The sequence below is a fragment of the Etheostoma spectabile genome, chromosome 1 (genome assembly GCF_008692095.1).
Source record: "Etheostoma spectabile isolate EspeVRDwgs_2016 chromosome 1, UIUC_Espe_1.0, whole genome shotgun sequence".
Classification (NCBI taxonomy): domain Eukaryota; kingdom Metazoa; phylum Chordata; class Actinopteri; order Perciformes; family Percidae; genus Etheostoma; species Etheostoma spectabile.
In genome coordinates this window covers 3,326,578-3,339,555 of record NC_045733.1, presented here as the reverse complement: position 1 = coordinate 3,339,555, position 12,978 = coordinate 3,326,578, and the positions used below count along the sequence as shown (strand labels likewise).

The window sequence follows — 12,978 nt, the reverse complement described above, 5'->3', positions numbered from 1 at the left end:
ATTCAGTCTCTTTCCTTTTCTCTCTTCCTGGCGCTCGCATTTTAATAGTGAAGTAGCTAGCTGAACAATCAGCCCAGTTTTTCTCCTATATATTTTCCCTCTCTCTTTTTCTCTGTATTTTTCAATGAGCTCAGTGCCATCTTGCATTCTTTTTGCATTTCCATCTCTCTACTCTCACCATATTCAAATCTTAACATTTTAGACAAATCTAAGTGAAAGAAGGAAAGAAGATGAGAGAAGAATGAAGGAGCCAAGAATAAAGCAGAGTAGATGAGGAAGAGATGTGAGAAGAGAGAAGTAAAGAGTAAGGAGCAGAGTTATAAAAAATAGTAGAGAGAGTAGAGAGTACAGGAGCTGGGAAAGGGGAGAAGAAGTGAAGACTGCGATGACAAAAGATAATACCACAAAAGAAGGGAGACTTAATATGTTTTACTGCAGGTATATGAATTATTAATGTCTATGCAACAATGACTCAACAACAAAGTTGCCTTCACAAAATTGGGAAGTTGTGGTGACCAAAGAAGCCTAATACTACAGCCCTTCGACTTTCTAAACACTGGACCACGTAAGTCTATATTTGTGTATTTTGTGTCATAGTTTCTAGTCTGGCTTAGAACTTTTTTACGGAAAGTCATGGTTTGTTTTGCGCCTCTTCTGACACAATCCATTTCATTTTTTAATCTCTATTTGCCACAGGAAGGCTCTGTATGCATTGATGTAATGTTTCAGACAACATTCATGCATTTAGATAAACCCACACCTTTGGAAAATCTACAAAAAAAAATATTCTTAATATTCATCTTCAATCTTCAAAAGAGAGAGTCGATACATGGTTGACAGGTATCCACCCTTTTGCAGTTGTATATATATACTGTATATTTTAAATAAATTGCCAATATTGAACATTATTGACCAATTAAATTAAAAAAGTGGAGAACACAAACTGGGTAATATATAACACAAAAAAGAGAGCAAAGCTTACTTCAATACATTCATAGTTTAAAAGTTTTTTTTTCACTCGTCAGATTATAATGTCTTATTTGATCAAAATGCCTTGCGAAAAAAGAGGGAAAACAATAATAAATATCAGCTCACCTTCTCAGAGTCCATTGCAGTGATGACCCACACACAGTGTGCATTGTTCTCATACTGAACAGGGTAGTTAGGAGAAGTTATGACCCCTTTGGGCCCCCTTAGATTGCTGCCACAGGTACGAGCTACAGAGGAAGAAAGCAAAAGAAAGAGACAGAACAAAAGGAGGTTAAAAAAAGGATGAATGTGGTAATTAAAATTACGCTCACAGATTACAAATGGCCTCTTACCCTTACAAAGAGAAATAACAGAAAGAGGTTGTGGCAGTGACACAGACAAACACGCACATACACGCGCACACACATGCGCACACACACACACACACACACACACAGTTATCTCATTGTCATATTTGAGGTTGAAAATATGTTAAATGATCAGTGCAACACTTAAGAAATCAAAGACTTTTAAAATGTCTTCCTTGCAAAGCATTTCACTGCTTTAGAGATTAAACTGATACTTCATTTTACTTCTACTTAGCCACTTTGATTCCTCTACTCAATCAACAATATTAATAAACTTGTAAGTTATTCTTCCATTTTACTAATAATTTTACAGATCATCAGTAAACACTGATGGGAAACCTTTAACTGGTCATTCATTAGTCAACAATTAAACACACACAGTGTTTCTGCATTATCAAATGTGGTTTTCCATAACTGTGTTCGTAATCCCTCTCACTTAAGATAATGATCCAAATAAAAATGTTTATTATTAACTTTATTATTAAAATACTAAAAATGAAGGTGAATGCTGCACCTGATATACCTGATAGAATTGGTCATTGTAAAACACTGAGCACACAAAATATATATAATGGTAATTACAGCAGGGTCAATAGAGTGAAATATAACAAAAAGTAACTCAAAATCTGTCATGACATTATAACTGAAAGGGATAAAAAAAAATCCCATTATCTAATTACCAAGAAGGATGGAAATGTTGATATAGTGGCAATATTGTGGCAAAATGTAAAGAAAACATGTGTTGTATATCCGTGCGGCAGAGGACAGAGGGGAATACTGTATTATTCTAGGAAGTGAATCCAATTGTACCAAAAAGGGAATATCATGAGCTCCACAAATCCATTCTCTACAGGAGTTCTGTCTTTAAAAAACATTTTGCAGTGGTTACAAACCTAAAAATGCATAACTTGGTATAAGTACAAAACCGAGAGCCTTGTGTAATAGAAAAAGAACTCTGGGTTGTGGTCGGAATAATTCTTTCTTTCCTACATTCTTTCCTACATCCACACACAAGTCATTTATGGGCAAAAAAGAAATAATTTTACCCAGGAAACCCTCGTTTGTTTTTTTTGGGGTTTAGACTTAACGACAATCTCTTTCCTAAACTCAACTTGTCGTGTTGGCGCCCAAACCTAATTGTCAACGTCGCATGGCGCTCACTTTTTCTGGCTAAATTCAACAACCATGGATAGGACCTGGAACAACGGTCATCTGGGGGTGCATGTAGCCAGCCCACAGTTACCTATTGGCGGCTAAACAACTGCCGCTGGTAGCCGGCGTCCCAGGGTTCTGTAGCAGCTAAAAACAACTACCAACTGCTGCTGGGATTTTATCGCTCAATCCCAGTATAAACTGTTCATGTTACAGCGCTTTACTATTTAAGGTATATAATATATTGTCTACTCTATTGGGGTAGTAGCATTGATCACTTTGAGGGGGGGATACATATTATATAAATAATTCAGCAGAGGCAGGGATATATAGACCAGAAAGGGGAAATTCCATGCATACCAGGCAAAAAAAATAAATCGCACCCTGTTTGGGGGTCTATGTAAAGCATGACTGACTAAATTGTTAGGATATTTTACTATGTAATAAAATACTGTCTAACAATATAACTTACCTACTTTTAAGAAATAGATATGTATTAGGGAAAGATTGGTATTTATTTCATAAATACTTGACCCCAAACTCTGCTGCAAAAACCTTTAATACTTTTGCTCATGAAGAGCCTGCAGATCACCATCATGCAGCATTAACAGCATTTTTTCCCAATATCCTTCCGAGTGCTCTCTTTTACTCATATTGATTTTGTCCTGTATGATACGCAAGGTAATATTTCTTGCTTCAGTACCTCATAAAGTCATCAAAGTGTTATTGCCTTTAGGAGATATTTGGCTAAGAAGTGTATTGTGTCAAAAGTACACTTAAAACCCCTTCTCTTGAGAATAGAATTATTAAAAGGCTTACTTGACATTTTCAGTCAGTTTTAGTTAACCAGCACTGTCACTATTGCAAAGGAAGTCTGATCTGATCATAGATTTGCCCTTTATCTTTCATAATGCCTTTGCTGGAGGCCATCACTGCCATTAGAGGAAGGGAAGGCCAATGGCATAGAGGCAAAAACAAGAAAGGACATGAGAATAAAATAGATCAATAGTGGGGGTGACAAGAAAAATGGGTGGGAATAATAAAGTAAAAAAGTTTGCATATACAGACAGGTTGAGGGACAAAGTGGAGAGATGTGAGGGAGAGAGGTTAGAAAGACAAAGAGAGAGTATAGAGGGGTGAAAGATAATCATGCGAAGAGAAAATAAATTGAAGAAGGAAGGGCAAGAGGCAGGAGAAGAGACAGAGGTACAGAAAATACCACGAGAGAGAGAGAGAGAGAGAGAGGGAGAGAGGGAGAGAAGGAGGACCTCAGATGACTGATCTGCCTGTTAATTAGAAAAGAGAGCTGAAACACACTGTGTTACACCCAGGGACACACACACATGCACAAGGATACACAGAAACACATTCATGGCGATTCCTCCCAGAGACCAGCTCCTAATTAACATTAAAGTCTCAGTAGAGAATGAGAGAGGCTCATGGGTTTAAATCCCAGGAGAGTGATCCCACCAGATAACACAATACACCAGAGCTACAGTATAAGATTTTTTTAACCTTTGCCTGGCTGTTGGTGCGTAACAGCCTATTTTCTTTATCTCTCTCTCTTTCTTTCTTTCTTTCTTTCTTTCGGTTGCTTTCTCTTTTTTGCTTGTTGTATTTATTCCTCTCCATAAGAACAGATTTTTTTAATGAAAAATATCAGTACATGGTCAACCAATTTCCAGCTGACGCTTTGTTTGGCCATTTTGTCGTGCTTAAAATTCACCTTTTGAATGTAGAGTTTTTTTTGTAGATTCTTCCCTTAAATGTGAATTGAAAATATGTTCTGTATCTGCTTTTACCACTTCATTGAAGGAATATGCAATGTAATGCATACTGAATGAAATCCAACACCCACTGTTTATGTGTTGCTGCACAATTTAAATGAAAACTTGACTGAGGTTACTGCCTTTTACTAAACACTCACACTCTATTCACTTGATAACGTTGTCTAGTATTAGTGTATAGCCTTTGCTGAAAACAGCTGCCGAAGGCAGGGTTTCATTAGCTAGGATTAGATACAACACAACCACAACATTTGGCTCAGAAATTCAAGAAAAGGCAAGGAGGCTCCAGTCCACAGAACAAAAACTTGGAAAATAATGTTCTGTGACTTAGGCACAAACAGAAATGCTTTTAAATGAAATACTACTAGATTTGATTCTGTGGCTACAAATAGGGTATATAAGAAGCCACTTATCCCAAAGGCAATTGGCTTGCTCAATTCATATCATGTTTTTTTTTTTAATTTTATTGTATTACTCTGAGACAGTGTTGTCAGTAATTTTTTAATAAAAAAGTTGATTGAAAACCGAAAATAAATCCTTTATTTCTGATTTACTGCAACAGTAATCTATCTAACAATCATTGTTCAAGGTCACCTGACAAAAAAAGCATAATTATTCAATGAACATATGAACAGTGGAAATAAACGTCAACATAGGCTTTGGGAGTTTTGTGCAAATAATATCCACATCCTTCCATCTCTCTCATTGTCTCACTCAGCCTTCATCTGTCTCTTGACAAGAGTAGACAGTATCATGAAGTCAGGATGGTTCCTGCAGTCACAGACAGACATGTAGCCACAAAACAGGCACACACTTACACTATAATATGATGTGACAGGGACCCTATAGTGTGCGTCTGAGCACAGGGACTGTCTGTCCGTCAAACACACACACAGCTCAAGGCAAATACAGCTGCAGCTATGAGGTGTGTGTGACATTGTCCTTTGGACACTTGCTGTCAATGTAAGTGTGTGTTGTGTGTACGCGCAGTTGGGTGTGTATGCTGTCTTTTTATTGTGGAGCAATAAACCCAACAGGGTATTGTCAGTAAACATGTGGGCAGTGAGAAGCCCTGCATCATTGCTCTGCCACTCACACAGTTATTTATTTAGTCACTCAGCCATTCAGTCAGAAAGTAAAAAAGGTTCTGTGATAGTAAAGCCTCTGCATTAGCAAATACCACTAAAATAACTTACCCAGGCTCTTGTTAACTTTTTACAAACATTACAAACTGGCATGGGATGTGTACAGCCCAGGACAGGAGGGCTTTGCAGCGGAAGATTAACACCGCCTAGAACATAAATGGTTCTAATCTATCAAGCATTAGTGACATTGGTGAGACAAGGTGCTGCGCAGAGCCCAAAGGATATTAAAAGACAATACCCAGCAACATCCCAGCAACAGCCTGTTCACCTTGCTGCGTCTGGCAAGTGATACAGAAGTGTCTGCTGCTGTACCACCAGACTACAGAGCAGCTTCTTTCCTCAGGCTGTAAGACTCACCAACAAAACCTTATCCTCCATGATCCACCATGAAAAAAAAAAAAGTTTTTGGTTTTCTTGTGTAGTATAAAGGGACTACAACTGCATTTTGTTGTACAATGACAATAACCTTGAACCTTGAACCTTGAAATATAGTTTTTGGTTGGTGTCTGCCATTTAGTCTACATAACATGTCATAGTATGTTACCATTTTATGTACAACTGTTCAATTATCATGCAGACTGAAACTCAACTTCTAATAATTCAGAAAATAAATACACAAATAAATACTAAATCTATGTCATAATTAAAAAAATAAATATATATAGTTTAATTAAACACTTTACAAATAGGTATTGGAATTGCATTATATTGTCCCAGCATGTCCTCAACCAGAAAACGGCCATATGGGTCTATTATGAAAGAAGCTTGTAATGACCCACAAATACATTTGTTGTTAGGTGGCAATCTCTCGTGGCTGTTTTCATAAGAGCAAACAAGGAAAGCATAAGCGAGCCACATTCAACGTAAAGACGCAGGTTGGAAAATGTTCTGGGTAGAGATTTAGAAGTTTAGAACCAGGACAGCATTGCAGCATTGAAAAAGGTATGTAAACTCTCAGCAGTTAATTTAATTTAATTTTAATCTGTTTATTGATCCCCAATGGGGAAATTACAATTTACACTCTGTGTCCACACTTTTGGTTAGTTATCCCACACAGTCCTGAATTGCACACACACACATGCTCAGGATATATACATGCACTAATGGAGAGATGTCAGAGTGTTATACAGAGAATGAGAGACATTTAGCATGAATCAGGGAAAAATTATTCACCTTGTTATGCAGCCTAGTCTCATGGCATTTCGTGAAATTGTCACAATATTTAATCTATTGATTTGTGTACAAATCACGTTAATGTCGTTATTTTAGTGTGTTGATTACAAATTTTAAAGAAATGTATTTCAATGGGAAGCCCTTTTCGTGATAACAGCAAGAAAAGCCAAAAAAACTTTATTCTCTTCCTAACCACAACCGTCATGCTGTTGTTGGTGTGTCCCATGTGTGACGGTTCCTTTCCCCTTTTACTTTTTCCTAACACCAACCGTCCCATTGCTGTAGCCGGCGCTTGGCGTTTCATTTCCCCGTTGTTGCGTGCCACAAAGACCTCGGATCGTGTCCCTGTGCCCGGGGATCACGTCCAGCATGTGGCGGTCCGTCCCGTTGTTGTGGCTGGCGTGTGGCGTTTAATTTCCCCATTGTTGCGTCCCCCAGAGCATCCCAGTTGGCAGTTCGTGAAATGGTCACGTTCGAAAATTGTGACATGTACATAAAATAATAAATTCAAATTATGTGACCATTTCACAAACTGGCGTGAGCCCGGTTGTATTTTGTTATATATTATATATACTGTACAATAACTTGGTTTAGTTGTATTGATTAGTTTAAGGGCTTTGCAGGGCCCTGCTTCTCATGATCTGACCTTTTTATCCCACTTGAGGATTCTTTGCCAGAAGACCTAACCCTTGTGACTGCTTCAGTGTCCAGTATAATGACTGAAGGTGAACAGGCTTTTGCCATCAGGGCTTTGTGGCTTTGGACCAAAGGGCTGGGGTCCTCAGTCAGCAGTAAGCACCATATCAAAGGATGGCTTCATTTTATCCTTTTATCATTCACAAACCCTTGAAGAAACCACAACTAACAATGAACTAATTGTACTCATTAACTACTCTGGTTTTATGGTGAACATGCAAGTCTAGTTTCAGTGAGACATCGCCTACAGCAGTGGGATCTCTGATGACAGTTAAATGATACACGGTATCATTTTCTTTAACCTTGGACCGATAATAGCTGGTCATTAGAGCCAATGGTTTAACTCCTATTTCCCAATAACAGCATGCTGAAGTGTCCTTAAGCATAACACTGAATCCCAGATGAATAGGACAGCACCTTGTCTAACATGGCCGCTAGCATCAGTGTATAAATATCTAGTGTGTGTAAATGTATGGTACTATATAAATACAGTCTATAGATGTCAATGGGAAAATAAAATACAGTTCACGTGTTACTATGATTTTGCATGCTTAAGTAAATATCATGGCATACTGATATTGAAGGAATGCTGTGAGAGTTGCAATGCAATAAGAATTGTTCCCCTTCATATTTACGCATATTATTCATCATGTATACATCTGTATTTGTGTTTCATTTTATTGATATGGGATGCAGTTCATCAATGATGCTATATAAAAATGTACTCTGTTAATTAATGCAGCCAAATTAGTACAATGAATTTAAACAAAAATAGACTTGGTGCACACTGATTCCAAGCAGCAGTTATGTCCTTATCCTGGCGGTAGACATGAACCCATTGTATAAAAAGCTCAGCAGCTAATGCATGCACAGTTGAAAAGTCCTAACAGGTTTCAGAGGGAATGACACATGAAACTTACTTCTGCAGATGGGTCTGTGGTCACTCCAGGCAGCCAGTGTGTCAGTGACTCGTTGGCAGGTGATACTTTTAGATCCTTGTAGTACATAGCTGTCATCACAACTGAACTGGACGCTGGATCCAATTCTAATTTAAGGGGACACAACAATAACAACACTTTAAAAAAGTTGTAATTGATACACTGATTCAAGCGCTAACAACTTTATAAGGGTGATATGGAGATACTTGCAGAAACCTCTGACATTACTGGTTATATCTTAAGGGAAGGAAGATAATTGGAGAAATAATGTATGAATGATGGCCCTGATCTAAATGATGCACTGGCTTTTAGATCCCTGTGGAAGACAACCATCCCTACAGATTATCTAATTAGGATCTATAATTCCTCTATCTCTTTAAGACATTTAATTTTTCTACACACATTTTTTTTTTTGTCTGCATTCTTTTGCTCTCTTCTCCTTTCTGTTCTACACTCGTCTCGACCTCTCTCATCATTTGATCGTAACATTCTTGTTTCCTCATTCCCTCCAACACCCCGCTGTCTAACATGTGAGAGGGACATTCAGCCATCTGAGTGGAAGTCTGCATGGTGTCTTGTCTGTAAAGCTTAATGTCTCCTCCCTGCTGATACACACCACAGTCTACCACCTGGCCAAACATTCACCACGTAGGATTCTGGTTGTTCAGTGGCTCCACCCTGTTGTTAAACACTGTATAGCTGTATTGCTTGACCAAATCTCTCTGTTAGTGCCTTTGTCACAGAGAGTTGGGTCATTCACTTTACAGCTTCTACTACTTTGGCGATACTGATGACACTGAAAATACCTCCCATCTAGCTGCTCACTGTGAAATTTACAATTACAGGAAAGATAACTTTGTTTGTATTGCTATCTCCTTGAAAAGAACAAAAACCTTTCCCTCGCAGTTGGGTATGTAGTGGTATGTGAATCAAAACTGCCGAGTACACAGTACGTTACAGCCATCTCGCACATCTTCACTGCCCAACAGTGAAAACACTTTGGTTTTCTCTGCAGCTATGTTCTCTTTCCATTTCTCCTGTTTTATTTAATCACTACACAATTCTGTTCCAGCGCCTGCATCTCAAAGCTTAATGATGATTAGATACAAACCTATAACACACACACCAAACACATCCATACCAACATGCATGCACACATAAACACTCAAAGATAAACACACAAACACATATACATACAGAGGTAATGACCTTTCACTAAGTCAAACTCCACTAATAGTCCTATGGAGAATATGATGTCAAAGTTGCTAATAGTAAAAAAGCACACCAGAAGCTTGAGATTAAAAGATGGTTATTGTTTAATAGTAGTTTGGCCTAAAAGTAGTCTCAGAAAAAGGTAAAAATGGAATGGCCATATTGTTTCTCTCATAATCACATGAGAAACATAAGAGCAATTTAGCCTCTACTGATGCTCAATGGATGAGTTGTAGGGAGATGTGATAATTTTATAATTGCTCACTCCTGTTGAAATGAATGATGCCTTCCCTTTTACTGATAAGATGGCAGACAACATGGAGTGAATCACTTAAAAATCCCTGTGATCACCAAGTCCTTGTTTATTAGTCAAGTTTCTACTTCCTTGCAATACATTGATCCCATGTATAAAATGGTGATTAGTAATGTCAATTGTAAAAAACTGTGCATCTCTGGACAGAGGAGCTACTGATGATAACTAAAAAATGACTATAAACAAGGACACAGTGAACAACACAAAACAGGCTCAGCCTATATTGGCTGAGGAGAACTGTAGTTGCAGACCTGCAGTAAAAGAACAGATATAAAAGAAAAAAAAAATCAGCTTTAACACCCCTTACCTGCAGGTGGCACACATGCAGCATTCCAGCAGTACCAACTCCCAGCGCAATTACATTTCTGTTATTGTGTGTGTGTGTGTGTGTGTGTGTGTGTGTGTGTGTGTGGTGTGTGTGTGTGTGTGTGTGTGTGTGTGTGTGTGTGTGTGTGTGTGTGTGTGTGAACATGAACAGCCAGTTACGTAAGGTGGTTCACAAACAAGGTACTAAAAAGTCAGAGCTGTAACAGCAGGTCCCCAACAGACAGAAAGTATTCATGATGATACATGAACAACAACACTTCAGTCTCCAGAAAAACAATGGAGAACTTTGGTGAGGAAGTTCCATTCTCAGTGACTGATTCTGGGACAAGAACAGGGGCAAAGTGGCACTCATCTCAGTGTGTGAGTTGAAGGATGTCCATGTGTGAAGAAGAGAGAAGAAACAACTAAACACAATGTGGTTTGTGAAGAAATAGCTGACAATCTGAACTGGACCCTGAAGTCACAATTCCTGTAACCGTAAAATAATCTGGAGAAATAGACACAGTCCTATTTTATTTCAAACATGAGAAGTCATCAGATCAAAACACCCATTGTCAATCTTACATGTTGCACATACAAGTATTTTGTAAACTTGGATAAACGTGGCTGTACTGTGCAAACAAACAATACAGTACAGTATGTTTTCAGTACAACTCTGTTTAAAGTTAATCGGCCCAAAGAAACACCAACCCAGTGGGAGTTCTCCCGATCCTTCCGATTATCACAATTTGTGCTGGCAACAACTAAGCTGTTCTGACTTGTATAAATAAACCAGCACCACATAAACCAAGCACAAAATGCACATACATTGAGCAAACATCCCTCTTCTCCCATATCGTACAATTGATTTCATTAATGCCAGGTTTGCAATTCCAATCTATTGCACAAAAGGACTTTTGAGTGAAAAAATATTCCACAGTCTGGTTTCTAAACATCTGATACACATACAAAAATGATCCTTGTGCTGCTCAAAAGATCAACAATGTCCAAGGCACTTGTGTGTGTTTTTATTACTTAATTTGACTCGGAGTGACATGACAGCAGTTGAGTGTGGCATAAAGTGAACTTACTGGAAAGTTGAGCCCATCCTCTTGCCATTTTCTGGAACTCCAGGATCTGGACAAACATCCCCAGCAAGAGCGCTTTGACCCACTGAAATAAAAAAAAGGAAAATAAATATGGTGAGCAGAGTGTGTGTTTTTTAAGGACATCGATGTGCATTTGATAAAGATATATTCACACACTTTATAGCGACATCTTGTAATATTTGGAGGCATACACAGCATCAAATTATTATGACAGGGAAATCATTAAACTTCTTCTCATACCACTTTTTACAGTAAGAGGAAGGTGAGAGGAAATACAAATCAATAAATAAATCATACTTGTTATTGTGATCACAAGCATCTGAGTGTTTTTCATATGTGATGAAAGTCAAGTTTTACATCTGTTGAGAAGTTACAAAAATGAGGCATGCAGTCACCCTGTAAATTAAATAAAATAGAATCTATTCTCAGTTGACTCAAGAACATGTTTAAAAAATACAGACCTCTATATGAAAACAAAGCTTTTGTGTTTATTTTTCTACGTAATAGATATAATCATAAATTAAAGATTTAAAGATAAAAACAGTTTTTCTAGCAAAGAGCCGTAACCCTCATTTTCCCTCACCATTCCTTTTATCATTTATCTAGTATCTATGGATATTCTCCAACAGAAAATAAAGAAGTCTCAAATGTCTACAATAACTGGGTCTCAACAAAAAGAGGAAAAAAAATCTGCCAACAAGTGTTTTGTTTCCTTCACTGGCGTGACTGATTTGAAAGCACATGGACCAAATTCAACATAATTTGTGCATTCCAATACCATATTACCATACTATTTAGTGTGCCAGAAAAAAAATAGTTTGTCCCAATCAATAGTATGTCAAATGCAGTATGCCAAAAATAACAGAATGTTCTACTACATCCAAACACATTTTGCATTACTCAAGCCATTGTGGGTTTTCTGACTTTTCTGACCCACAATCCTATGCACAGCATATAAATGAGTAAGAGGGTCTAGGTTCAGAACATGGTTTGTAAGGGCAGCTGCAGTACTAAAAGTAAAAAGAAAAACTTTGTGATTTGGAATAGGTCTGCACAATTTAGAGAAAACGTCGCATTGCCTGTACTGAACAATACAGTGATTGTGATATAATGATATCATGAGTCCACTTGCTTGATTATCAAGGGAAAATACAGAAAAAATTACAATTTTAAAATCTGTATCAACTTGAAAAGCCAAAATGTCTGTCATAATCAAGACAACCCAAACAATGTCAACTTGTCATGACAAAAACCAAACAACACTAAATGACAGAAGTCATACACGTTTATGGCTTGTTTATAAGGTTTATGACACGTTCATGACAGTGTCATGTCACGGTTATGTCGATACTGTCAAGTTAAGTGTTATCAATTTGATTTTTACGGATTAATAAAAAAAAAAAAAAGATGGGCATCGGCCAGCCTTCTGACAAGTAGCATTATTTCGTATGCAACGCCGCCTGCCCGGAATGCTATGCGTGCATGTTGAAGTCGTTTGACGTCACCCATAAGAATAGAGTGGAGTGTGGTGCGACAGAAGCGTTGCACGGACAAATGAATCACCACCGTAAGAGCCACTGACCAAGCGAGAGTGAGAAGAAATTTCAATCAATTTCCTTGTTTCTGATATAAAGATGAAACGTGTGTGACTCAAACATCTCACTGTTATGGTTTTGCTTTGCTCTCTCATCCCCTCCTTGTGTTCCCAGTTTTTTTCCCTCCCTGCTGTTTCTGTCAGTCTTGTCTGTTTAGTCCTCTGTGTGTGTGTTGTGTGTGTGTGTGTGTGTGTGTGTGTGTGTGTGTGTGTGTG

General features: G+C 37.9%; 1 protein-coding gene across 1 annotated transcript in view; it reads right to left on the bottom strand.

Moving 5' to 3' along the window:
* LOC116703903 (CUB and sushi domain-containing protein 1) overlaps window positions 1–12,978 on the bottom strand; it is a 199,153-nt gene that overhangs the window by 174,134 nt on the left and 12,041 nt on the right. The window contains exons 3-5 of the mRNA XM_032539380.1: window positions 11,151–11,232; window positions 8,211–8,335; window positions 1,096–1,217 (exon numbers count right to left, since the gene is read on the bottom strand). Coding sequence (XP_032395271.1) covers window positions 1,096–1,217; window positions 8,211–8,335; window positions 11,151–11,232 — 329 coding nt within the window. The remainder of the gene's footprint in view (window positions 1–1,095; window positions 1,218–8,210; window positions 8,336–11,150; window positions 11,233–12,978) is intronic.